This window comes from Pongo abelii, chromosome 13, assembly GCF_028885655.2.
Source record: "Pongo abelii isolate AG06213 chromosome 13, NHGRI_mPonAbe1-v2.0_pri, whole genome shotgun sequence".
Lineage (NCBI taxonomy): Eukaryota > Metazoa > Chordata > Mammalia > Primates > Hominidae > Pongo > Pongo abelii.
Genome location: NC_071998.2, coordinates 24913190 through 24941019, shown reverse-complemented (window position 1 = coordinate 24941019; position 27830 = coordinate 24913190). Strand labels below are relative to the sequence as shown.

The following is a 27830-nucleotide window of genomic DNA, read 5'->3' as shown; positions in this document are numbered from 1 at the left end:
CATGTTCTGGAAGTCATAAGATTGTCTGAAATCTGGGTCAAGGCTCAACTTCCTAATAGAAGAGTTGCCTTATATACTTGTGTAAATGTTAATGTCTGTGCCCCACTCATCCGTAAGCTCCATGAGAAAAGGGATTGTGTCTGTCACAGTCAACATTGTTTTACTGACCTAGAAAAGACCCTGACATATAGTAGGTACTCAATCACTATTTTAGTAAATCAATGTAATGTTGATTTACTAGCTCTACTATTTCTTCTGTTTGAATAGGATAATGTCTATGACCATTATTATTAGCAAACATTTACATAATGTTTATTTACATGTAGATACTCTTCTGCACACCTTGTACATGTTAACTCATTTACTCTTCACAATAACTCTATGGGCTAGATACTATTATCATCCACTTTTACAGACAAGGAAATTGAGGCACAGAAAAAATAAGTAACTTGTTTGTGGCGGGGCCAGGATTCAGTTTCCAGAATTTGTATTGTTAGCCACTACAATGCCTTTCCCAGTTTCCTGTCCTAGATCTGACAGTGCCATTGCTGTTGAAAAAAGAAAAAGGTAAAGTTACACAGCAGAAGATGAACAGTTATCTTCATCACAACTTCTTCACGATGAAGACAACATCATGACTAGGCAGGTAGGAAGCTGCTCATGGAGGGCCAGGCATGGTGGCTCATGCCTGTAATCGCAGCGCTTTGGGAGGCCAAAGTGGGCAGATCACGAGGTCAGGAGATCGAGACCATCCTGGCTAACACGGTGAAACCCCGTCTCTACTAAAAATACAAAAAAATTAGCCAGGCGTGGTGGCAGGTACCTGTAGTCACAGCTACTCGGGAGGCTGAGACAGAATGGCGTGAACCCGGGAGGCGGAGCTTGCAGTGAGCCGAGATTGTGCCACTGCACTCCAGCCTGGGTGACAGTGCGAGACTCCGTCTAAAAAAAAAAAAAAAAAAAGACCAAGCTCCTGCTCTAAAATGGCTTTTCAATGTCAGTGATAACAGGGAGATGAAAGTCAGAAATGACAGGTGGGGGCAACCACCAGGAAGAAAGACTTTTACATCAGGCCTCACCCCTAGGGCTCTAACTCTGGCAGCTAAAAATAACTGAACTCCAACCTATGCACTCAACCCAACTCCAATATCCCAACAGGAGTGTAAAGAGCCCCTAGTCAGTAGCTGCTAATTCAGTGCAGAGTCCTTTTTAATGCTGATACCACTGTGGCTTGTGTCTAGGTCTTCCCAATGCTCAGCACAGAAACTGATGGCAAAGGCCTACTCTGGCACCATTACCAGCCCTGCCTCTGCTCTGAGGGACAACCTGGATGTAGGAGTCTAAGCCAATAGCACTCATAAGGTTACCTGAGGACTGACCTCTCAGCGTGGTAAGTACAGGACTTTCTTGATGAACCACCACTACCACCACCAGCAAGTGTGTATGAACAAACACCCCTGGCCTCACTCCCATATTTGGAGAAGATGTGGGAAATTTAACACAAAAATATCTAAAGGGCAGTTTATTAGAAATCATGGTAGGTGGTAGAAAATGGCAGTTTAACCCAACAGTAGAATAAATATTCCATAGCTGTACCACTTAACAGCTTAACAAAAGGATGCATAGCTGGGGAGCAGGACATCCTTAAAAAAAGGATGCATAGCTGGGGAGCAGGACATCAGGTCTTGGTAATCAGGGGAGCCACCCTAAAGGGGGCCCTTAAACTGGGTCTTGTCCATTAGACATTCACTCAACAAACACTTCTTGACACTTGCTATATGCCAATTACTAAACTAGGTGCTGGAGATAAAACATTGCTAAGCCATGATCACCAAGACAGTCCTCCAACCTAGAAGCATTGCTGTAGCTCAGCAAATTGCCCTTTGTTGTGCTGCCATCAGAGGCATCCCTCTGCACTGGTCACCCGGTCAGGGATACTGTCAAGGACACTGCTCCTCACATAACACAATGTGCTCTTTATAAGCATCCCTGGGAGACATTCCAATCTGATCTCCATTCTAGGAATAGTTTTACTTCTCCAGAGTACTGGATTGATGTTTTATCTTCAGATACCATGAATTGTGAGACCAATGAGGCTGTCAGTTTAGAGACAAATTCATGGCCCAGCTGTAGCAAATGTGAAGGTCATTCTTGTATGCATTTTAGCTTTCTCTCTGGTTCCATTTTGTTACTACCGTGTTTTTATTTTTTTCATTCTCCACACTTTTAAGGTATGGCATCTTAGGGTATATTGTCTCTGTTTGTTTGTTGTATCCTTGGAAGTGGCTGTGAACCCTTCTGGAAGAAAGCATTGCCTTCAATGTTTATAATACATTATACACATCTGCATAAATGCTATGATGGAGGTGTGTACACTGGGTGATGTGGGAACACAAGTAATAACGCCTCATAAATTATCAAAGGCATTAGAGAAGATCTTGCATAAGGTTCATTGCTTGAGTTGTATTTTCTTTTCTTTTCTTGAGACGGAGCCTCACTCTATTGCCCAGGCTGGAGTGCAATGGCACGCTCTCAGCTCACTGAACCTCCACCTCCCGGGTTCAAGTGATTCTCCTGCCTCAGCCTCCCGAGTAGCTGGCATTACAGCCACACACCATCATGCCCCGCTAATTTTTGTATTTTTAGTAGAGACAGGGTTTCACTATGTTGGCCAGGCTGGCCTTGAACTCCTGACCTCGTGATCTGCCTGCCTCAGCCTCCCAAAGTGCTGGGATTACAGGTGTGAGCCACCACGCCCGGCCTGTATTTTCTTTTGTTCTGTGTTTTGTCGAGAATGTCACAATACACCCATCTTAAAACAAGGTTGCTGCCACATGCATGCAAGAAAACTTTTCTTTAATCTTACAGAGTAGATCTTGGTGTCATATCATGGGCTTATAGGACACACTGAAATTGTTTATAACTAATCAAAGCTATTTCCATGAGAGTTTCCTTTCATCAATTTTTTTCTGACAACAAGATTATGGGGCAAAGCAATTCATATCCGCATCTGAATTTTTGTGCAGGGAAGGAAATTCAGATGAAATATCAAACTTAAGTTAGAATACATCTGACAACAAGGTGAGGTGAAGAATTAAAATAATTATCTAGAAGATGTATACACACAAAATGTTATCAACTGAATTTTTTTAAATAAACGATGCCAAATGGGATCTAGGAGTTTGTATTATCTAGACCAAGAGTCTGAGATTTTGAAGGGCTATTAAAAGTCATTTTGTTCAGTCTCATATCTGTGCAGCAGTATTCTTCCCAAACTCTTTCCACTTTTCAGGTATATTCCCAACCTTGGAGTTTCCCGTGATGGTGTGATTGCCTGTGTGAGAACAGGGTGAGAGAAAGTATTGTTTGTGACACAACATCTGAAGTGTGCTGAACCAGCAGATAATCTCTCAATGCACTCAATTTTAGCTTTTTTTCTTAAGCGTTTTAGCCATGTAAAAATTCATTTCAACAAACAGCACACAGAAGATCTCAAGAAATAGGTCAGGATCTCATAAATGAAGCAATCCAGTTTACAAAAAAGACAGCAATAAACATGTTTACTGCACATCCTTTCACTCTTCGGTAGTATAAAACATTACAACCATCTTCCTTTAGGTTTAAAAAAATAAAGGAAAGAAAAAGTAAACTGAATGTACCCCATGACTTCTTTCGGCTCCCTACCAGGCCTGGAGCTTTAAAGACAACACTATTTTGTCTCTGTATTGAGGAAAATTGTGGACTTTTAACTTAGAGTGACTAAATAGAATGCATTACACTCCCCCCCTCATTTTTTTAGAATTAAAAAAAGCATAAGAACAAAACTATCTGAAAAGTACTCACTGCTAAGAGGAAAGTCTACTCTGAGCTCAGCAATTAGTCACTCTGATGTTAGAGGAAGGCAGCCCAGGCAGGCAGAAAAATCACTGGACTGTGTAGTGCTGGGCTGGACGTTCTAAGAGGCCAGGAACCATCTCCGCTTTTTCACAACTATACGCCCAGTACCTGGCACAAATTCTGGCAAAATGCATATTCATTCATAATTTACTGAGTACCAACTCTGTACCAGGCAGTGTTCTAGATGCTTGGGATATACTATAAAACAAAACAGACAAAAATCTTTGCCTAAAAATAAAACCGTTCCTCTATTCGTAATACTTTGAACCAAATGTCGGGGGTGGAGGGGCCTCAAACCAAACAATTCTCTAATTCTCTGCAGACACCAACTGGGTATCCTACAATTTAATTCAATGTGGACACTAATTATCCAACATTATTGCACATCCCACAGGTTAAGGGCTCAGTCTCACAATACTACCTCCAACTTAAGATACCAATAGCAAGTCCAGGGTCTCCTGTACTTCTGATAGACTGGCTATGAATCGGGGTGTCTTCATCTATTTGAGCTGTTATAACATGCCATTAACTGGGTAGCTTACAAACACCAGAAACTTATTTCTCATTTGTGTAAGCTAGAAAGTCCAGGATCAAGGCACCAGCTGAATGGGTGTCTGGTGAGGGCCTGTTTCCTGGTTTGTAGACAGAGCTGTGTCCTCACATGACAGAAGGGACTCACAAGCTCTCCTGGGTTTCTTTTGTAAGGGCACTAATCCCATGATGTAGTCACTTCCCAAAGGCCCCATCTCTGAATACCATCAACTTCGGGATTTCCAATTTATGAATTCTGATAGGACACAAACATTCAGACCACAGCACAGAGGTTCTCACAACCGCCTCCTTAGAGTCAATAATTTGCTAGAACAGCTCACAGAACTTAGAAATAATTTTTACATTTCTCAGTTTGGGGAAGGGATAGGGATCTTCAAGGCCCTCTCCAGGAGCTCAATCCTTCCAACACCAACCTGCAAGCTCTCCAAACCCCTTTGGTTAGGGTTTCTTTATTGAGGCTTCATTATGTAAGCATGATTGATTAGGCCATTGCCCACTGGTAATATCCAGCCGCTTTCTCCTCCCTGGAGGTCATGGTGTGAAGCTGAAAGTTCCAACCCTCTAATCACTTGCTTAGTACCCCTAGCAACTAGCGCCCCCCTCCCCCACACCCCTCCCATTCTTTCTCGGGCTCTCCAAAAGTCACTTCATTAATATAATCTCAGATGTGATTGAAAGGAGCTTGTTATGAATAACAAGATACCACTTTCACTCTTATCACTTAGGAAATTTCAACGGTTTTAGGACCTCTGGCCAGGAATCAGAAATGAAAACCAAAATTTTATTTTTTATTTAATTTTTTTTTTTTTTTTTTTTTGAGACGAAGTCTCGCTCTGTCACCCAGGCTAGAGCGCAGTGGCACGATCTCAGCTCACTGCAACTTCTGCCTGCTGGGTTCAAGTGATTCTCCTGCCTCAGTCTAGAGTAGCTGGGACTACAGGCACATGCCACTACGCCTTGGATAATTTTTGTATTTTTAATAGAGATGAGGTTTCACCATCTCTACTACGATGGAAGGCCGAGGCGGGTGGATCACCTGAGGTCAGGAGTTCGAGACCAGCCTGGCCAACATGGTGAAACCCCGTCTCTACTAAAAATACAAAAATTAGCCAGACGTGGTGGCAAGTACCTGTAATCCCAGCTACTCGGGAGGCTGAGGCAAGAGAATCACTTGAACCCAGGAGGCGGAGGTTGCAGTGAGCCGAGATTGTGCCATTGCACTCCAGCCTGGGGAACAAGAGCAAGACTTCGTCTCAAAAAAAAAAAAAAAAGACTGTACTTCCCCAGGGGCTGTGGCTCATGCCGGTAATCCCAGCACTTTGGCAGGCCGTGGCGGGTGGATCACGAGGTCAGGAGTTCAAGACCAGCCTGGCCAACATAGTGAAACCCTGTCTCTACTAAAAATACAAAAAATTAGCCAGGCGTGGTGGCAGGCACCTGTAATCCCAGCTACTGGGGAGGCTGAGGCAAGAGAATTGCTGGAACCTGGGAGGCGGAGGTTGCAGTGACCCAAGATCACGCCATTGCGCTCCAGCCCAGGCAACAGTGCGGGACTCCGTCTCAAAAAGAAAGATATGTACTCCTCAAAACTGTCAAGGTCCTTAAAAATAAGTAAAGTCTGAGAAACTGCCACAGTCAAGATGAGACTAAAGAGACATGACAACTCAAAGTAATGTGGTGTCCTGGGTAGGATCCTGGAACAGAAAAGGAAAAAATTAAGGAAACCCAAATAAAGAACGAACTTTAGTTAATAATAATGTATCAACGTTGATTCATTGGTTGTGGGAACTGTACCATTTTAATGTAAATTTTAACAACAGGTAAGACTGAGTGCAGAATAATGGGAACTCTACTATCCTGACAACTTTTCCGCAAATCTAAAACTATTCTTAAATAAAAAGTTCAGTTTAAAAAATGAGGGGTGGCGAGTGGGGGTAGGAATGAAGGAGAGAGTTCATAAAAAGACTGAAATTGTACATAGTCAGAAGAGAAGAACCACAACAAATTGGTGCTACTCAAAAACTACATAAATAAATAAATAAAAATCTGGCTCCAGTTAATTAAAAACTAAATATTCCAAGAAATTTAAATTAATTTATACAAACATAAAACATAGCATTTGTTAGGATTTACTTTCCACTTTGTGCCAATAAAAATTTTTTTTTTCTTTTTAATAGTAGCTCAGTTTTATTTTCTGTGGTAACAAACATTTAAGAACCAGAGAAAACAAGGGGCCCCTGAGCACACAAAGGCAGTACAGGCCGACCATGAGGCCCTCCCAGGAAAGTAGCAACTGTGGGAATTCCCTGCCCTAGGGAGGATGGATGCACTGCCTAGGAGGAGACGCAAGGTTAGACCTCGCCACATTTTCCCAGGCCAGGTTTAGCGGGAAACTGGGGGCCCAAAGTGCTGCAGGGTCCGCACCACCAGAGAAAGATGGTCGAGAAAGTTGATAACGAAAATTCGGAGCAGGCGACAGTCTTCAGCTTTCCAGCGGACGGCCAGGATCCTGCCGCTCACTGTGAGATCCTTCCCAACCACCCTTTGGTGAGGCTCGGCATCTGGAGCCAGGGACCCATGGGCAATTTCTGCCTCTAAGGGGGTCGGGAAAGGCACGCTGAGGGTGAATATGTGCGGCCGCATTCCTGGCCCCCTGGCCACAGACGCCGCGTCTCTGCCAGGACCTGACGCGTGCGGTAGGGGAGCTCTGCTGGCCGGAGCTGCCGGGGTGTCCGCGCCCCCGGGGCAGCTGTGATCACCCTGGCCATCCCCGCAGTTGGCGCCTCCGCCTGCGTCTGCATCCACGTCCCGCATGACCGCCGCGGCTCTGACTCCTTTTCTTTTTAAACTAAAGGAAAAAAGTATAGCTGTAGTTGTACTCATTCAAACCTGGACTCACCTTTTCCTTCACCCAATTTTGCTCCTACCCTGGCTGCTTCCTCCTCTTCCTCCTTCTGGGCTCCCTATCCCAGGAAGGGCATCTCCAACCACCCTGTTGCTCGAGCCAGAAAGCTGGAAGTCATTCCTCCTCCCCACCTCTGCATCAAGTCACCATGACTCTACCTGAAGACTTTACGTTTTTATATTTGTATTTATTTTTCTCCCTCTCCATTTCTTCTATTTAGGCCTCATCATTTCTGATCTGATCGCTCACCATAAAAACCTGCTAAGAATCCAACCTTCACATTAGCACCCAAGTGATTATGGTGAAATTTAAACGTAATCAAATCAGCTCCAAAACAAGGATTACTGTGAGGATTACAATATGGCAACATTTATAGAGCGTTTAGCGCAGTGCCTGGCAAGTCCTCACAAAAGAAAGAACAGATAAGGAAAGAGAAAGAAACAAAAAGTCAGCTGTCACAGGTTGTATCACCCCATCCCTAAAATCCTCCAGCGTCTCTCAAGCGCCTTCAAAATAAAATTCAAACTTTTTAGCATAATGCCCAAGCCCTTATTACTTGGCTCCTGCCAGGCCTCCAGCCATCTCCAGCTACCTCTATGAACACTTACGGCCATGTGGTTATTGAGTTATTGGCCAGGCATGGGGGCTCACGCCTGTAATCCCAGCACTTTGGGAGGCCAAGGTGGGCGGATCACCTGAGGTTGGGAGTTCAAGACCAGCCTGGCCAACATGGAGAAGCCCTGTCTCTACTAAAAAATACAAAATTAGCCAGGCGTGGTGGAGCACGCCTGTAATCCCAGCTACTCGGGAAGCTGAGGCAGGAGAATCGCTTGAACCCGGGAGGCAGAGGCTGCAGTGAGCCGAGATGGCTCCATTGCACCCAGCCTGGGCAAAGAGAAACTCTGTCTCAAAAAAAAAAGAAAGTATGAAATATCCCACTGAAATAAATGCCTAGTTACACATTTAAGAAGAAATGATGAAGACCTAGTTTAAAAAATGAAGAAAATAAATATACAGTTATATGTTCATGAGTAGGAAGATTCAACATTTTAAACATGTTAATTCTCTCCAAACTGATATATAAAATCACTGTAATCACAATAAAACTCACAATGGGATTTGGGGGGAATCTGCCAGAAATATTCCTAAGTTCCTCTGGAAGAATAAACATACTCAAAAAATGCAAGGAATATTCTAAAAAGCAAGAACAATGAAGGGAAGTAGTACCATGTATTTCAGTGGAAATTTAGTATACATCAAAAGTGGTGGCCAGGTGTGGTGGCTCACGCCTATAATACCAGCACTTTGGGAGGCCAAGGCAGGAGAACTGCTTGAGCCCAGGAGTTCAAGAACAGCCTGGGCAACATAGGAAGACCCTATCTCTACACATACAAAAAAAAGGCTGTGGGGTGGATTTCACATTAGTCAGGAAAAATAAGATTAGTGTTAGACAAACTAGCTTGCCATTTGGAGAAAAATAAAGATCAGTTACTTACAAATAATCCTCAGTCCTTACACCAAAATAACTTTTAGATGGAATAAAAAATTTAAGTTTAAAATGGAACAATGATTCCAGATGCAGTGGCAGGTGTCTGTAGTGCCAAGTACTGAAGAGGCTGAGGCAGGAGAATCACTTGAGCCTAGGAGTTCGAGGCCAGCCTGGGCAACACATCAAAGCTGTTAATTAAAAAAAGAAAAGAAAAAAAAGGGAAACAATGAAAGTATTAGACGTAACCTGTAAACCTGGGACAACAGATTTATATTTATAATGCTGGACTGATGAAGGGGAAGCTGGAGAGAAGAAAAAGGCCAAAAAGGAAGAGTCACAATTTATCTACATAAAAATCTTTATATGGCCCAAAAATATACATATAGATACTAAGTAAAAAGCTAACAATATACTAAAGAAAAAAATTGTAACACATGACAGACTAATACCTATCCCTAAAAGGGCTATTATTAAAATAGTGGAATTACACCACAGAAAAATGGTAAAATAATACGAACAGCTGACAGGAGAGTCAGTAAACATTTAAAACATGGTTAAACTTACTAACAAAGAAACTCGAAACAATAAGATATCACTTTTTATCTCCAAGCTTAGCAAAGATTTAACAACAAAAGGACCTCATGTTGGCAAGGCCCACTCACACACTGCTGGAAGCAGTTACAAACCAGTATGGAAACTTATTTATTACAATTTTAAATCTACATTAATGTTGACTCAGCAATTTCAATTCTAGCTGTCCATCCAACAGAAATACTTGCATGAGTACTCAAAGCCGTATTTGCTCATTTCTCTGCAGCAGTTTGTAAAACACTGGAAATTGCTGAAATGTTCATCAGTAGGGGAATAAATTATGGTGCATGCATACTGTGCCATTAAAGATAACAAGGCAGATTAGTATTTATCCTGACATAGTAAGATGACAAAGTGAAAAGGGCAAGCTATAAACAGCTTGCATAATGATCCCATTTCTATACAAACGAAGACCACATACAAAGTTATTGCTAGTTTTTTTATTTTACTTTACGTAAGAATGCTTCTTAAAAGTGTTAACTTTTTTGTTAGTTTCGTTTTTAGACAGGGTATTGCTCTGTCGCCCAGGCTGAGGTTCACTGGTGCAATCACCACTCACTGCAGCCTTGACCTCCCAGGTCCATCCTCCTGCCTCAGCCTCCCAAGTAGCTGGGAGTACAGGCCCACACCACCATACTAACTCTAATTTTTGTAGAAACGAGGTCTTATTATGTTGCTCAGGCTGGTCTCAAACTCCGGGACTCAAGGGATCCGCCTGCCTTGGCCTCCCAAAGTGCTGGGATTACAGGCTTGAGCCACCATGCACCACCTACTCTTCCTTTATTAGCATTTAACACTCAACTGTTTATGTTTCTGGTTCCCTACGTTGTGAGCTCCTTGAAGGCAGGGACCACGACTTATGTGATTTTTTTTTTTTCTGAGACTCGACAGAGTCTTGCTCTGTCAACCAGGCTGGAGTATAGCGGCACCATCTCTGCTCAGTGCAACCTCCGCCTCCCAGGTTCAAGCGATTCTCCTGCCACAGCCTCCCGAGAAGGTGGGACTACAGGCACGTGCCACCATACCTGGCTAATTGTTTCTATTTTTAGTAGAGAGGGGTTTCACCAAGTTGGCCAGGCTGGTCTAGAACTCCGGATCTCAGGTGATCCGCCCACCTTGGCCTTCCAAAGTGCTGGGATCACAGGCGTGAGGCACGGCGCCCGGCCTGACTTACATGATTTTTGTATTACAAAGCCCTAGTACACTGCCTGGTAATATTAGACGTTTACTAACGGTTTAAACAAAAAACTTTATACCAGAGGTGATACTTGAGAAGGCAACACCTACGATTGAAAAAAATCAGGTGTCTGTCAGCCAATGCAAAAGCACACGAAGGTGAAAAGGTGTATATGGGAAACTGCAGATAGTTCTGTGACTGGAATGCACAGTTAAAATTAATGAAAGAGAAAAGGCTGAAGAGGCAGCATGAGGATGCTTCCAAGGATAAGTTTAGAATTCTTAGCGTAGCATATATACCAACAGACAAAGGCATGCCCTAAATAGCTTTGAAGCCTCACCTCCGGCTATTCTAGCTCCCTTAGCTATGGCTATGGCTATATCCAATTAGTTGCAATTTCCTAAAAACATCATATTCTTCCACACCTTACTATAGCCTTCCCCTGTGCTTTGTCCACTGCTCTCCTCCCGTTTTCAAAACTCAGCTCAATTGCCACTTTCCCAAGGAAACTCTCTCTGAACTATCAGGTTAATACAGGAGGCTCTCCCCTACTGACTTCTACCTCATGGTTTCCCTGGCAGTCTGTTGACTTGTTGGGCTTCTCACTAAAGTCTAACTGGGGCTTTTCAACTCTGCATCTCCAGTTTTGTTTTTGTTTTAAATCGAGACGGGGTTTCACCATGTTGCTTGGGCTGGTATCAAACTTCTGAGCTCACGCAATCAGCCCACGCTGGCGTCCCAAAGTGCTGGGATTACACACGTGAGCCACCGAGCGTGGCAAACTCCATCTTTCTTGGTGCTAGATACTGACATACCTGCTGTGTCCCTGGATAAAGAAGCGGACCCCAACTCCCATTAAGTCCCCGTGGTACCATTTTCAAGTCCGAGGTCTCACGTTGCAGATTGTACATCCAGGTTCCCTGACCCGTAGGATTTAAAAGTTAGGTCAAATAATTAAACCAATTGTTTTAGTTAGACACTCTTGCTGCTACTCTGTAGCCAAACTGGGTGAAAACCTGACCAGAGGAGTCCACGGCCCTCTGTGAATCAAAGACGGTCCAAACGTTTCACTGCTTAGCTCACTCCCAGACACACTGCGCTCAATCTGCAGGAATCAGCGAGGTCCAGGGCAAAAAACATGTGTCTAGGGGCCTAGACTTGCACAAAGAGCCCTAACAACTTCACAATTTGATTAATTATGCCGCCTTGGACCACGCGTGAAAAACAGCAAGACCCAAGGCCTATGCTATTGGTCTGGGGACTAGACCCACCTGGCTCAAGCATTTTTTGCTCACCGCGTTCCCAGAAAGAGAAAGAGGCACCCGTAGGAGGGTGGGAGGGGGGGCAAGGCTGTTCCAAGAGCTTTCCCGTTCACACACAGCTCCCGCTGGGTCACTGTACCCGAGTCCTTCCCGCCCTCGCGGGCCAAGGCGGCCACCCCACAGGTTTGGGAACCCTAGGACTTGCACTGCTCCTGGGCCATGCCCCACCAGCCGGAGACTTCCGCACTCTCAGGCTCGCTAAGTGGAGAAAAGGGCTCCAGAAGATTCCACGAGCGCCGGGAAGCCGCGCTAGCACCAACCCCCACAAGGCCTTTCGGCGCAGCTCCTCCCGACCCGTGCGCCCCCGCGCCGTTGCCCAGGTAACGGCGGGGAGGTGGCAGCGGCCGAGAAGGGCGGGACTTCCGGCGGGTGACGCGCCCGGGTTCGGCTACAAAAGACGACGGCTGCGGCGCGCCGGGCGGAACTTTCCAGAACGCTCGGTGAGAAGCGGAGGAGCGGTAACTACCCGGGGTGCGCACAGCTCCGCGCTCCTTCCCGCTCCCTCACACACCGGCCTCAGCCCGCACCGGTGAGTTTGAGCCCTCACGCTTCCCCTAGTACCCTGGCTGGCGCCGTTGGCGCCGGGAAACCGTTGGAGCCGCGGTCGGGAGGCAGTTGGCCGCGTGGGTAGGACCGCTGTCAGTTCTTGGGCCCACGATTTCCCTTTTGGAGGGCTGGTGTGGTGCCGAGGCAACCCATCCCCGGCACGCACAGTGAATGGGCCCGAGACCTTTCCTAGACCTCCCTCCCTCCCCAGCCTGGGATCTCCAAGGAGCTACTGTCTTCGGCTGCCCCTCCGTGCGCGCCCCCGCGGCCACCCTCCCCGTCCGTGCTCGCTCGGGGGGGCGGGGGGGGGTGTTGGCGACCCTGCGCACGCGCACAGGGAGGCAGGGGCGAGGGGCTGCTGGGGGAGCCGGGCGGAGACTGCGGCTTTTGCTTTCGCTTTCCCTGTTTCCCCTCCCTTTGTTTGTTGAGGGCTGGGCTTTCCCCACCGCCACTTGAGTCCAGGGTGGGAGGGAGAAAGGAAGGAAATCGGTCAGCGCCAAGTGCAAGGGGAAACCTGGCAGGTAAGCTCTGCCAGCCTGAGGGGCGAGAGGGATTCGGCTGGAGAAGCTGTAAGCCGTGGGCGGTGGAGGGCTTGCTGTGTGGAGCCAGTAACCTGTTCTATAAACCACTCCCCCCCACCACTGTGTGCCCAGATGTCTTTTTCTGGAGAGTATATGGAGTTTATCAGATTTGGAAAAGACAGTGATAGTGTAATGACCGATGGACTGAACATATCAGTGCTTCTTTTGGTTACAACTGTCACCGCCTCTAGGGCAAACGGGAAGAATCCAGATAATAGTTGTGTTATATTAGTATGGAAGCTTTGGTGTGGGAAAATGGGAACCAGCTGCTAGAAGGCGGCTCTCGAATTATTTCCCGATAATGATTATTAGTTTGTTTTGTCTGTTGGAGTTTATAGCTGAATTATCGCAGGAATTGTTACCTTTTTGGTGAAATTTAGGGAAGGTGGTGTTCTTATCGGATTTTGCAGAGAGATTGCTTGGCCTTAGCTCTCTTTTTTATTAATTAAAAACTACCAGTTGAAAGCCGGTTAAAGTTGCATTTTCTTATTTCAGGCAGTAGAAGATGGTGAAAGAAACAACTTACTACGATGTTTTGGGGGTCAAACCCAATGCTACTCAGGAAGAATTGAAAAAGGCTTATAGGAAACTGGCCTTGAAGTACCATCCTGATAAGAATCCAAATGAAGGAGAGAAGGTGAGTAGTATCTATTCTAAAACATATCTGAATAGTTTTTTGCCAGACGTATAGTATTTCTATTATGGCCTGAAATCGAGTATCTCATATAGTAACTATGATCACTTCTCGGTCTTTTTAGCTAAGATCAAGTGTAATGTAGCTAGGTAACACTTGTTTTTTTAAAAAATGAAATTCACTCCTCTTTTCTCAAACAGTTTAAACAGATTTCTCAAGCTTACGAAGTTCTCTCTGATGCAAAGAAAAGGGAATTATATGACAAAGGAGGAGAACAGGCAATTAAAGAGGGTGGAGCAGGTGGCGGTTTTGGCTCCCCCATGGACATCTTTGATATGTTTTTTGGAGGAGGAGGAAGGATGCAGAGAGAAAGGAGAGGTAAGAAGAATCTAGTCTTTGTGCAGCTAACTAAAGTTAGCTGTTGGTCAGAGCAGATCTTTGAGAAGTCACCCATTTTAAATGCTTGTTTACATGTTGGTATAATGTTGCAAACTGACCACAAACTGCCTCTGATTTATGGTGTCGTGTTTTTTTGTTGTGTTTTTTTTTTTTTTTCTTGAGACGGAGTTTCCCTTTTACTGCCCAGCCTGGAGAGCCACGGCGTGGTCTCAGCTCACAGCAACCTCCACCTCCCGGGTTCAAGCGATTCTCCTGCCTCAGCCTCCCAAGTAGCTGGGATTACAGCCATGCGCCACCAAACCCGGCTAATTTTGTATTTTTAGTAGAGATGGGGTTTCATCATGTTGGTCACGCTGGTCTTGAACTGCAAACCTCAGGTGATCCACCTGCCTTGGCCTCCCAGAGTGCTGGGATTACAGGTGTGAGCCACCATGCCCAGCCAGTGGTGTCGTTTTTTTAAAATGAGATTTAAGGGACCTAAAAAATAGCCAACAGAGTGGTAGCAAATGACTGCTTCCAAAAATCTTAGATATTATCAAACAAATTATGAGAACAGGCTGCGTGCTGTGGCTCATACGTGTAATCCCAGCACTTTGGGAGGCCGAGGTGGGTGGATCACCTGAGGTCAGGGTTCGAGACCAGCCTGGCCAAGATGGTGAAACCCCATCTCTATAAAAATACAGAATTAGCTGGGCGTGGTGGTGGGCGTCTGCAATCCCAGCTCCTCTGGAGGCTGAGGCAGCAGAATCGCTTGAACCCTGGAGGCGGAGGTTGCAGTGAACAGAGGTCACGCCACTGCACTCCAGCCTGGGCAACAAGAGTGAATCTCTGTCACAAAAAAACAAAAATCCAAAAATTAGCCAAGCATGGTGGTGCGTGCCTGTAATCCCAGTTACTCGGGAGGGCTGAAACAGGAGAGTCGCTTGAACCCAGGAGGTGGAGGTTGCAGTGAGCTGAGATCGCCCAATTACACTACACTCCAGCCTGGGCAACACAGCGAGACTCTGTCTCCAAAAAAAAAAAAATAGGACAAAGTACATAGCAATATAATTTTCCAAGCCCTTTTTACAGATCTTATTTGGTGTTCCCTGACTCCCCAAAGGAATTTGATGGTAGGTACAGTGGCCTTTTTCAAATGGGAGTAAGTTAAAGTTCAGAAACCTAAAACTTCTTCAAGCTCATATAGCAAGGCAACAGAGCCAGGGCTGAAAACTGGTTTGTTGCCTGCCACCTATCTAATCTTGTTTCAGCTTTATTGTGTCAAAATTATGTATCTAATGTATCAGGAAAGTGGCCTATGGGCTCTAGAAATACTGCTCATAGGAGTAAAATGTTCAAGAGAAATCAGTCTCACTTTATTCCCAGTATATTGTATGCAAATAAGGGCTGATGAGCAGAACCAGTTTTAGAATGAATGGCCAAGCCATTAAGTTTCACTTTGAGCTTCTTAAGGTTCAGAAAGATTTGGGAAATTGTTTATTCAGTTTTTCTTTAAAGATCTTCAAGGAAAGGATTATGTTTTTATTAAGATACTTAAATTCCTTAAAAAGAAAGTCCACAATCCAAATGACTTGCTTAGTTAATCGTTAGAATTTGTCCACAAAAAAGTAGTGGTGGTTTTTCACTTACCTTACAAAGAACTGACCTGCAGGTTAACATTGGCAAGCTCTTTTATGTGGCTTTAGATCATATTGAGAGGTTATTTTTGGGGAAATGCACTTCATCAAGCTCTAGAAGCTTTATTTTTCCTTCCTTATACTCAACACTGTTCAAAATAAGGGCAGCTAGATTTTAGCGTGCCAAAACTAAAGGTGGAACTATAAGCAGAAGGACGTAATTAATGGTATTTAATGCTTGATTAGAAAGTTAAAATGTTCATTAGGCATGTTGTACAGAAACGAGTTTGAGAACTTTTTTCAGTTGGAGGAAAGGCAATAATACTGTTGTGAATAAGTCCTTGTGGAAGGATCACTAGCTAGGAACTTATTAACTTATTAGCAGGTGACTTCATACTTCTAACCTCAGTGTCCTTATGAGATCTTGACCTTCCATTTCCTATTCTGATTTAAGTGAAGTAAGGCACTCCTTAGTAGCCACTGGCCATGTGTGGCTCCATTAATTTAAGACAAAAACAAAAATACGGTTTCTTAGTCTAAATGGCCACATTTACATGCTCAATAAGCACATGTGATTGGTGGCTGCTACGTTGGATAGAACAGATATAAAACATTTATCGCTGCAGAAAGTTCTGTTGGGCAACGCTATTATAAAAGGCACGAGAAATTTGGCCTTCAAAACAACCGGTGCTGGCCCAGCAGTAAATGGGCTGTTTTCTACTAAATCAGGAAGAAGTAGAAATTGATACGCTTCTGTGGTGACTCAATAAATACATCAGCTTCCCTGGCCAGTCTTGATTAATGAGAATTTACTGTGCTACAGAATTTTTGGATGAAGTAATTGGCCATGTTGCTCAATACGGTATGAAGTGAAAGCTTCAAAAAATATATTGTGACAGAAATGAATGTTTGGATTATTGTGAAATGTGCCCTTTTAAATAACATTGGTTTTTCTCAAGTGACTTTGAAGGTAATGCTTTTGCTTACCATATTTCCAAGATGGCCACGTCTGTGCCCTTAGGCAAATATTTAATCTCTGACCTGATTTTCCCTCATCTGTGATTACATCACAGTTTGAGGATCATCTGTGATAACGTGAACATTCTGTGTATATAGTAGGTAGTCAACAGATGTACCCTGTGAGGCTCATCTTTTATTATCCTTTGCCACATTCTTTATAGTGCCTTTAGCACAAATGAGATCCAGCATCTTAAACAGATTTGTAATGAGAAATATTTTGTTTTAGGTAAAAATGTTGTACATCAGCTCTCAGTAACCCTAGAAGACTTATATAATGGTGCAACAAGAAAACTGGCTCTGCAAAAGAATGTGATTTGTGACAAATGTGAAGGTATGGTTTTTTTTTTTTTTTTTTTAACATCTTTAATATGACACCTGAAAATGGAGCTAAGACTTCCTAGATACGTAAAATTGACTCATGTACACTACCTAGATTTTGGGGGAGGGGAGGGCAGATAGGAAGAAAACCAACTGAAAACCTGCCACCTAAAGAAATATCAGCACTTTTTTCTGTGTATATTTTAAATACAGTTGGGATCAAGCTAGTTTGGTATCTTTTTTGTAGTAAGTAAAAGTTATTTATTGGAAATAAAGTATGTTCTAATAAGAATGAAACTCATTAGAACGATCTCATCACTTGTACATTCAGAGGGTAGCATTCCATCAGACTTCGGAAATATTAAAAGTATAGCATTTAGGAATTGTCTTCTTAAAACATTTACTATTGTATACACTACTAATTCATACATTATTTAATGTTCTTTTTAAATTTAGGTAGAGGAGGTAAGAAAGGAGCAGTAGAGTGCTGTCCCAATTGCCGAGGTACTGGAATGCAAATAAGAATTCATCAGATAGGACCTGGAATGGTTCAGCAAATTCAGTCTGTGTGCATGGAGTGCCAGGGCCATGGGGAGCGGATCAGTCCTAAAGATAGATGTAAAAGCTGCAACGGAAGGAAGATAGTTCGAGAGAAGAAAATTCTAGAAGTTCATATTGACAAAGGTGAGTTCTGAGTTACTTATTCTGAAGTCTTGAATGCTGTGGCAGATTTATTATTAACATTTTATAATTGTTTAAAAACCATTCTTAATTAGGTTATATATGATCCTATCAATCAGAAATAACTCTTAGCAGCTTAGTAAATAATGTGCTTCCATCCAGACATAATTTTGCACATTGGTATATTACTAATACAGAATATATTAGGAATCTCCTCATTTAATATAACAGGATCATCTTTTGAAATCAGTGGTCCTGTAAATGATTGAATAGTGTTCCAAACTTAATTCTCTCCTGTTAAACCATAGTTCTTCTATCTTTTAAAAAATTAGAATTAATTGTACACATTCTTAATTAGGAGTTACTAGATCAAGGAATAGGCATACTTTTAAGGATTTGAAAGGGGAGTTAGGTGAAGAATTGGATCTGATTAAAATTCATGGTTTTTTTTGTTTGTTTTTTCGGAGACGGAGTTTCGCTCTTGTTTCCCAGGCTGGAGTGTGCAATGGCGCGATCTCAGCTCATTGTAACTTCTGCCTCCCGGGTTCAAGCAGTTCTTCTGCCTCAGCCTCCCAAGTACCTGGGATTATAGGCACCCAGCACCATGCCCGGTTAATGTTTTGTATTTTTAGTAGAGATGGGGTTTCATCATGTTGGCCAGGCTGATCTCGAACACCTGACCTCAGGTGATGACCTGCCTCGGGCTCCCAAAGTGCTGGGATTACAGGCATAAGCTACCGCACCCAGCCTCATGTTTATTTTTTAAACTAATTGGCATGTTTTTGTTTTTGTTTTTTTCTGAGATAGAGTCTTGCTGTGTTGCCCAGGCTGGAGTGCAGTGATGCGATCTTGGCTCACTCTAACCTCCGCCTCCTGGGTTCAAGCGATTCTCCTGCCTCAGCTTCCCAGGTAGCTGGGACTACAGGTGTGCACCACCACACCTGGCTAATTTTTTTTGTATTTTCAGTAGAGATGGGGTTTCACCATGTTAGGCTGGTCTCAAACTCTTGACCTCAAATGATCTGCCTGCCTTGGCCTCCTAAAATGCTGGGATTACAGGTGTGTGCCACCACACCTGGCCTGGACTTGTTTAAATAAGCGTATTGGCCCACTTAATTGGTTTACTTGCCCATCTATTATATTTAAATGCTCCGTTAATTGATTTGAAATAATTTAGACTACTTTTGCTTTTTTTAGACTTGACACTTCCCTACCCATTGGGCTCCAGATTTAGAAATAACTATATAACCTTTTTTTTGTATTCTTGGGATTTGATTGATTTGTCAATTTTTAAATTTTACTCTTGTCAACTTGCAAAAACATTTTAAAATGTATTACAGCAATACATTGCAGAAATTTTAAGAAATGTATATAACCCCAGAAGGAAACTTAAATCAACATTATGGTAATCTCTTTTCAGATTTTGCTGTTTATAAATGGTTCTACTATTATACTGTACTATGGTATGATACCAATCTGGAACTGTTAATATTTGAACATATTTCCATATTAATATACAAATCTACATTAACATAAGTGGCTGCAATAGGATTCTATCATGTGACTCATGATACTGGCCTTTCTGACCCCCAGGGTTTTCCACCCAAGAATGTAGTACATTGAAAGGTAAAAATAAGTTTCCGTGGCCAGTTGTTGAACTTAATAAATCTGTTTCCCCCTTAGTGGGCCCATGCCTAAGGTTTATACTCTGAGGTGTTCTTGATACCAATAGCATATAGAGTAAGTCTTAACGTTGTTGATAGGTTCTTGGAAACTGGGACTTCTAGCAGAATGCCTCAAATAATGTCATGCAGGTCCTCAAATAATGTCATGTCACTATAACACAGATGAGGGGAAAAAAATTGGTCTTGTTATGTGTCATTTCATTTAAAGCAATTTCCAAGAACCTATCAACAATGGACTGTAAGTGAGAACTTGAAATTAATGCCCTAACTGTATAGCAAGTGAAGGCATTTGTGCTATGCCTACCCTTGCTCTTTATTCAGGAAAACCTAGCTGAGTTTAATTGCTTCCCTAGCATAACAAGTTATTTTGCCTCAATACACGATTAAAAACAGATTGTTTAATTTTGTCAGTGTATGATACTGATAGCGCTTTAAGTCCTTATTTAAGAGGTACATACTGAAGTATTTGTGGGTTAATGGATATAGTTGGAGTTTGCTTGAAAGTATATGTGGGGGGCATGCGTAGGGGTGTAATACGTGAAATATTAGTCATGAGTTAGTAACTGCTGAAGTCAAATTGGATGGATATGTAGGAATTCATTGTACTGTTGGCTCTGTTTATACAGGATTAATATTTTCCATACGAAAAGGTGAAACACGACTGCTCTGTTAGGTAACCAGAGTGATCTTGGGAAATAATCAGGAGATAACTGCTTTGGTGTAATACTCTACAAACACAGGTTTTCTTACATGAGTTATGTTCTAAGAGACGTTGCCCAAACCCTTACTGAACTAAAATATGTGGGTCAGAGGTGAGGGGCAGGGAAGTCTCAGTTAAAAAAAAAAAAGGCGTGTTTTTTGCCCTGTTAGAAAATACTCCTCTCCTTGTATTTTATGGACCACATGGGCTAAGGGAGTGTCTAGTACTGATTGTTTTGTTTGCTTGTTTGTTTTAATTTAAATGAGACAAGGTCTCGAACTCCTGTGCTCCAGGGTGCTATCCTCAGGGTATCCTCCTGACTTGGCCTCCCAAAGTGTAATTACCCTTTTTTTAAGGGGACTATACTGAATAGTTCTTAAAAATACGGATTTTCAGGCACAGGGGCTCAGGTCTGTAATCCTAACACTATAGGATGCCGAGACAGGAGGATCCCTTGAGCCCAGTAGTTCAAGACCAGCCTGAGCGATATGAGAACCCCCATCTCTATGAAAAAAAAAAAAAAATTCAAAAATTAGCTGGTCTGTGGTCCTGGCTACTCGGGAGGCTGAGGTGGGAGGATCACTTGAGCCCAGGAGATGGAGGCTGTAGTGAGCCATGTTTGTGCCACCGCACTCCAGCCTAGGCAACAGAGCAAGATCCTATCTCAAGAGAAGATTATAGATTTAAAATTTTTTTAGTTTTATATATAAATACTACAATAGAGAGAAGGGTCTTGATTTACATTGCTGTTACACTTTTAATAGAAGTAATTTGATGTGTTATAAGTAATGAAATTAAAATAGTTAATTAACATTTTTTGGTTATAACCAGTGTTTGCCAGTCATGGTTTAATACCAGCATATACCTGTTTAGTTAATACTCTAAATATTGCTAATGAGATGTAGGTGTCTGTGGGAAAGTTGAAACTTGGAAAGGATATGCAGCTTACTTCGCCAGGGTAATCCAGCCAGTGAATAGCAGCTCTGAGATTTGAAGGCTAGTCTCTTTGCCTCTAGAGTTTGTGTTCTCCACTATGATACCTTTCTTCAGGAGGAAATTGGACTGAACTACTTAAGTGGGCTTTCTTAGTCATTTCTGTGATTTTTATGCATAAACAAACATCTGTGTATAGATTTTATGATTCTGACCTTAGTTGGATATTTAATAAGAGTATAAAATTAATGTTTTGTTTTTAGGCATGAAAGATGGCCAGAAGATAACATTCCATGGTGAAGGAGACCAAGAACCAGGACTGGAGCCAGGCGATATTATCATTGTGTTAGATCAGAAGGACCATGCTGTTTTTACTCGGTAAAGACTTTTATCAACCACTCAAATTGATATCTTACATATTTGGGTTGTTGGTTTTGTTTTTTGTTTTTTTTTGTTTTTTTTTTTAAAGTGTTTTCCATTACTCTTAGAACCTATTTCTCGGGAAGATTGTTAACCATTGATTCAGATCATAAGAGGTTGAATACATAGGATCAGATTTTTAGCTTTTTGTCTGTTAAGTATGGAACGGTGAAAATGTGTTTCAATTAGATGTTTTGTGTGAACCTAAGCAGCAGATGGGGAAAACATCCCCGGACAAAAATTTGCCCTCAATCTTTGTAAAACAATTTAAGTGCCTTAAAGCTCTCACCAGTTTTCAATCTCGTTTATGATAAATTGAATTGCTTTTAATTATAAATACCCAAAAGCATCTCTGTAGGAAACTTAAATTGGAACTCAATACTAAGTATAAATTCAGGTCTACCATTTTGAGCTAAATAACGAGTATGATGAACACTGAAGCACAAGAAAGATTGATGATTAACAGCAAATGTTTGTGATCCATGGCTAACATAACACCCTCTGTGCATGCTATATTCCCAGCAACTTGGGAGGCTGAGGTGGGAGAATCACTTGAGGCCAGGAGTCCTAGCTACTGGGGAGGCTGAGGCAGAAGAGTGGCTTGAACTCAGGAGTTCAAGGTTATGATCACGCCACTGCATTCTAGCCTGGGTGACAGTTAAGAGCCCATCTTTTTTTTTTTTTTTTTTTTCTTTAATGGACTGGAGGTGAAATTGGGAACATCTTAAACTAGTTTAGGATTAATTAATATTTCGGCTGGGTTTGGTGGCTTACGCCTGTAATCCCAACACTTTGGGAGGCCGAGGCGGATGATCAGGAGTTCAAGACCAGCCTAGCCAACATGGTGAAATGCCATCTCTGTTAAAAATTTAAAAATCAGCCAGGCGTGGTGGCAGGCCCTGAGGCAGGAGAATCATTTGAACCCGGGAGGCGGAGGTCGCGGTGAGTTGAGATGGTGCCATTGCACTCCAGCCTGGGCAAAAAGAGCGAAACTTGGTCTCAAAAAAAAAAGAAAGACTAATATTTTACAAATGTCTGAAGATAATGGGAAATGTTGTCAAGCTCAGGCTTTTGATGCTGTCATTTGAGAAGGGTATTAAAGATGTTTTATTTATTTATTTATTTATTTTTTTGAGACGGAGTTTCGCTCAACAGGCCCAGGCTGGAGTGCGATGGTGAGATCTTGGCTCACTGCAACCTCCAACTCCCGGGTTCAAGCGATTCTCTCACCTCAGCCTCCTGAGTAGCTGGGATTACAGGCGCCCACCACCACGCCCAGCTAATTTTTGTATTTTTAGTAGAGATGGGTTTCACCATGTTGGCCAGGCTGGTATCGAACTCCTGACCTTAGGCAATCCACCAGCCTCGGCCTCCCAAAGTGCTGGGATTACAGGCATGAGCCACCGCGCCCGGCCTGAAGATGTTTTATTAATATGGGTTGGAAAGGGAAAGTCTAAGCATGAGAAGGAGGAAGTGGGCTATTACGTTAAATATGAAAGGCTGTGTTCACTCACAATATGCCAGGAACTATTATTTCAGGTTCATCAATGAGGAAATTGTTACAGTCCCTTTAAATTGAACATATCCTCATTGTTTAATTTCATAGAGTCTAAATTATCTAGGACCCTGCCCAGGCTAGAGTGCAGTGGCACAATCTCAATTCACTGCAACCTCTGCCTCCAGATTCAAGTCTGCCTCAGCCTCCCGAGTAGCTGGAACTACAGGTGCGTGCCACCATGCCCAGCTGATTTTTTGTATTTTTAGTAGAGATGGGGTTTCACCATGTTGGCCAGGCTGGTCTTGAACTTCAGACCTTAGGTGATCCACCCTCCTCAGCCTCCCAAAGTGCTGGAATTACAGATGCGAACCACAGTGCCCGGCCTAACCCTCACTCTTGGGAGTTTTTTTTTTTTTCTCTCTGAGAAACCAGATTTAAAATTAGGTAATGAAATAATTCACGGATGGTAAATGGTAAAGGCTGCCTAGAGTGTGTGGAATGACTTTGAATCTTTATCTAGGAAACGGGGCTGGCAGGTTCCACGTGTTTGCTCTTCCCAGATCTCTGCTCTGCTTGATTTTTACAATGGGGGAAGAAAAGGGTGTCTTTGTAAAAGACCCTTTGCTTTTATTAAACCAAAAAACAGCCTGCTTTGGTACATCTACTGATTGGTGATTTGAAAAATATAAATTTGTGTCATATTTTATGCAGACGAGGAGAAGACCTTTTCATGTGTATGGACATACAGCTGGTTGAAGCATTGTGTGGCTTCCAGAAGCCAATATCTACTCTTGACAACCGAACCATCGTCATCACCTCTCATCCAGGTATGGGAACTAGGCAAGCTTAAGCTTCTCTTTTCTATTCTAGTATTTTCCTTGTCTCCTGATAACAAAGTGTAGTGTAGGCACTGAGGGAAACCCATTGTTTTTCTTTCTCGGTTACATATCCTTCTCTGGGCTTAGATGAAGTTATAAGGTCTTGGCTCTCTTGTCAGCCCTTGGAAAACCCGTAAGTGAAAGGTAACAGGATTGCTTTGCCACATAAGTTTTACTCCTGCCAATGAGCTAGGACAGTGCTCTGTTCTTTATATTCCCTGCCTCATAAAAATGTGACCATACTTAAGGAAGAACTTGGCTTCAATGTTTTTAGGTCAGATTGTCAAGCATGGAGATATCAAGTGTGTACTAAATGAAGGCATGCCAATTTATCGTAGACCATACGAAAAGGGTCGCCTAATCATCGAATTTAAGGTAAGCTGTAATGTACTTTAAGAATACTTGAGAACAATTGGCTTACTAAAATCTGATAAAAAAGTAAAATTTCAGCCAGGTGTGAGTACCTCATGCCTGTAATCCCCCCATTTTGAGAGGCTGAGGCAGGAGGATGCCTTGAGCCCAGGAGTTTTGAGAACAGCCTGGGCAACATAGTGAAACCCTGTCTCTTAAAAAAAAAAAAAAAAAAGAATTAAAATTTCTGAATGCCAGAGAACCTGAAACTTATATTTTTCCTCAGCAAGAAATATATGGGTCTGGCCATGTGCCACTGGCGCACGCCTATAATCCCAGTGCTTTGGGAGGCCGAGACAGGTGGATCGCTTGAGCTCAGGAGTTCCAGGCCAGCCTGGGCAACATGGCAAAACCCCATCTCTACAAAAAATACAAAAATTAGCCAGGCATGGTGGCACACACCTGTAGTCCTAGCTACTCAGGAGGCTGAGGTGGGAGGATTGCTTGAGCGTAGGTGGTCAAGGCTGCAGTGAATCAAGATCGTGTCACTGTACTTCAACCTGGGTGACAGAATGAGACCCTGTCTCAAAAAAAGAAAAAAGAAAATTTACCTAATAACTACTTACTCCTATCATGTTGAGCATTCTTTGTTAACAAGTTGAGGATGGGGTTTTTTGCATCATTAATTGGATATTTAAAGATAGGTTGTGGGAAGGGTTTGTGGGACAAGGTGGGTATTTTACTAATGAAAGGTGGTAACTGGCATCTTAAAGTTGAGAGGCGCTTTATAATAATTGCAGATTTCTTGGCAAAATAGTGTAATGCTTGATTTGTTAATAGGTATAAAGCAATCCAGTCATTTTCCTGAGTCTTAAATTGGCCTGTCACCATAAAAATATTAATTAAAACTTTTTTTTTTCCTTTTTGAGACAGGAGTCTTGCTCTGTCACCCAGGCTGGAGTGCAGTGGTGCGATCCTGGATCACTGTAACCTCCACCTCCTGGGTTCAAGCAATTCTCCTGCCTCAGCCTCCTGAGTAGCTGGGATTACAGGTGCCCGCCACCACGCTGGGCTTTTTAGTAGAGATGGGGTTTCACCATATTGGCCAGGCTGGTCTCAAACTCCTGACCTCAGGTGATGTGCCCATGTCAGCCTCCCAAAGTGTGTTGGGATTTGTAATCCCAATTGTATGAGCCACCGTGCCTGGCCTAAAAACATCTTTGGATAAGAAAGAACTACCCTTTTGAGAGTAAGAATAGCTTTGTTTAAATATGTCGTAAGAAGGGTTAGGCTGTTGCAGGATGGGTTTTGGTATAAAAAGTCAGTTTGCTGGATAGAACAATGGTTGTTAAAGTGCAGTTTTATTTAATACAGTCATTTTTAATAAAGCCTGACTTCTGGTCATAATCCTTGAACTGTAGTTCAGAGTGCTATGCACTGTGCCTTTTTAGAGCCTGTTCTAACCTGAGATTGGCAGATTCACCTAAATATTATGTGTTTACATGTGTTTTTCTGGGGAAAATGGGTCCATGATACTCTAAGGGAGCTAATGATGAAATCAGATTAAACAGTGAAAGTTTCTTTTGAAGGTAAACTTTCCTGAGAATGGCTTTCTCTCTCCTGATAAACTGTCTTTGCTGGAAAAACTCCTACCCGAGAGGAAGGAAGTGGAAGAGACTGATGAGATGGATCAAGTAGAACTGGTGGACTTTGATCCAAATCAGGAAAGACGGCGCCACTACAATGGAGAAGCATATGAGGATGATGAACATCATCCCAGAGGTGGTGTTCAGTGTCAGACATCTTAATGGGCCAGTGAATAACTCACTGCTGGCATTTAATGTGCAGTAGTGAATGAGTGAAGGACTGTAATCATAATATGCTCACTACTTGCTCTTGTTTTTGTTTTAATATTCAACTATAGTAGTGTTTTAAAAAGTTAAATGAAGAATAAATGCAAATATAAAAGCTCTGACTTTGCCCTGTATGTATGATGACTTCAGTTTGCAAGATGAAGTTTAATACCTGTAAAAACTACAAAGAAGTTCCCCTAGCATTTCTAGGCCAAACCTTGTAATTGACTTCAGCTATGTACGTGGACAAGCTTAGACTGAAATGCTAGGTATATGTATTGGCTTCAGTGTATGACCCTTCATTGTTAAGCTATGAAAGTAAACTCTGTATTTAACTGGCAATGAGGAAAAAAAAATTTTGTAGAGAAGTGTTGGTCTGTATAGTTCTTTATATTAAGTGGGATTCATTGTAATGCCTCTGCATTTATTCTGTTGCCTCAACTGTTACTTGAAGATGGCGTAATATATAATTTATCCTGTGGTATCAGTGATAAAAATGATACCTTTATGTAGGAGGGGTTTATCATAATATGCTGCTTCTTGAAAGCTTGCACTTCCAGAATTGTGTTTCCTTCTGCTGTGCCATTCATATATATATATCTCCATATATATCTTGACCAGTCCTGGTCATTTGCCCCCCTCCTTGTCTGTGGACCATAATAAGCCCAAGTAGTGACTTCAGAGCTGGGTAACATAGAAATTAAAGTGAAAAGACCTTTACGTGGAGAATTTGCATGCGTAATATAGGAAGGTGTTCTTTAGGTATGTTACAGGATTACTTTAAACCATTTGACTTTCGCTCCAAAGTAATGTTGGTAGTATAGCAAATTATGATGAATAGCTTTAATTGTTATGTTTAAAAGTCTCATATGTTCACATGCTTAAATCTGGGTATCAGAATTTAAGCAATTCTTGAAATGTATTGTCTCCTTAATATACTAATTACAAAGCATCTCCAATGTGTGTCACTACAGGCTTTTTTTTCCCAGATCATCAAATTTTGGCTTTTAACTAAGATACATAACTTGATTTTAGCTAGTCTGAATGAGTGATACAAAAATACTATTGAACTATAGTTAAATAATATTAAATAGGATGGAGAGTAAAAGTGGAGGACTGGGTAATGAGCCAAGAAGAAGGGGACTTAGAAAACTGCAAACATTGGAGTGAGCATGAGAGAACAAGTTCTCATAAAGAATACAAGTTTAAAAAGGAGAAAAACTGTGTGTTTAAAAAATAAGGTTCCCAAACCATCAGTGTTTGTCAACTTCCTTTTAGTCTGTGCCAGCCACCCACAGCTACCCTAAAGTTAGAGATGTGAAGCAGATGTTCAGGAAAGTGTAATTGATCAGTGTTCAAAAAAGTGCTTTGTGACAGATTTCACTTTTCACTGGGTTTATGTACAAACTCTAAAAATTTGTCAACCTGTATTTTAATGTATTTAAGAGCATTGTTTAGAGCCGGGCACAGTGGCTCACACCTGTGATCTCAGCACTTTTGGGAGGACAAGGCAGGCAGATCACCTGAGGTCAGGAGTTTGAGACCAGCCTGGCCAACTTGGTGAAAACGTGGTGTACTTTACTAAAAGTACAAAAATTAGCCAGGTGTGGTAGCACTCACCTGTAGTCCCAGCTACTCGGGAGGCTGAGGCAGAATTGCTCGAACCCAGTCCGGAGGTTGCAGTGAACCAAGATTGCGCCATTGCACTCCAGCCTGGGTGACAGCAAGACTCCATCTCCAAAAAAAAAAAAGCATTGTTTATAGGACACTTAAAAATTTTTACA

At 42.5% G+C, this 27830-nt stretch overlaps 2 protein-coding genes across 9 annotated transcripts; one reads left to right on the top strand and one right to left on the bottom strand.

The window, feature by feature from the left end:
* Positions 1 to 924: 924 nt before the first annotated feature.
* LOC100441073 (EKC/KEOPS complex subunit LAGE3-like) lies at positions 925 to 12670 on the bottom strand. Of its 7 annotated transcripts, none has more exons than XM_063713983.1 (3): positions 12495 to 12670; positions 8851 to 9031; positions 6229 to 7297 (listed from the first exon to the last, which is right to left on the bottom strand). In XM_063713983.1, exon 3 carries the CDS (start codon positions 7261 to 7263, stop codon positions 6832 to 6834), a length of 432 nt encoding a protein of 143 aa, XP_063570053.1. In that variant the 5' UTR covers positions 7264 to 7297; positions 8851 to 9031; positions 12495 to 12670; the 3' UTR covers positions 6229 to 6831. The 7 variants fall into 7 exon arrangements, 6 of the variants coding, with proteins under 6 accessions (XP_063570053.1, XP_063570052.1, XP_054375733.2 ...); XM_063713982.1 differs by lacking the exon at positions 12495 to 12670 and adding an exon at positions 11907 to 12032; XM_054519758.2 differs by lacking the exon at positions 12495 to 12670 and adding an exon at positions 11883 to 12017.
* DNAJA1 (DnaJ heat shock protein family (Hsp40) member A1) lies at positions 12294 to 27005 on the top strand. Of its 2 annotated transcripts, none has more exon segments than NM_001133630.1 (9): positions 12294 to 12462; positions 13556 to 13697; positions 13895 to 14072; positions 16956 to 17060; positions 17504 to 17731; positions 21310 to 21424; positions 23676 to 23791; positions 24117 to 24217; positions 25783 to 27000. In NM_001133630.1, coding segments are annotated over 8 exon segments (1194 nt in total). In that variant the 5' UTR covers positions 12294 to 12462; positions 13556 to 13565; the 3' UTR covers positions 26002 to 27000.
* The last annotated feature ends 825 nt before the right edge of the window (positions 27006 to 27830 follow it).

What these genes read in the sequence shown, in the direction of transcription:
- LOC100441073 (XM_054519754.2), bottom strand. Translation starts at nt 11,467, where the DNA reads ATGGGAGTTGGGGTCCGCTTCTTTATCCAGGGACACAGCAG. An exon ending in TTTATCCAGGGACACAGCAG is followed by an intron (nt 7,298 to 11,426) that starts GTATGTCAGTAT and finishes TTTTTCCTTTAG; the next exon opens with TTTAAAAAGAAAAGGAGTCA.
- DNAJA1 (XM_024251782.3), top strand. Translation starts at nt 13,566, where the DNA reads ATGGTGAAAGAAACAACTTACTACGATGTTTTGGGGGTCAAACCCAAT. An exon ending in GATGCAGAGAGAAAGGAGAG is followed by an intron (nt 14,073 to 16,955) that starts GTAAGAAGAATC and finishes ATTTTGTTTTAG; the next exon opens with GTAAAAATGTTGTACATCAG. An exon ending in GACCATGCTGTTTTTACTCG is followed by an intron (nt 21,425 to 23,675) that starts GTAAAGACTTTT and finishes TATTTTATGCAG; the next exon opens with ACGAGGAGAAGACCTTTTCA.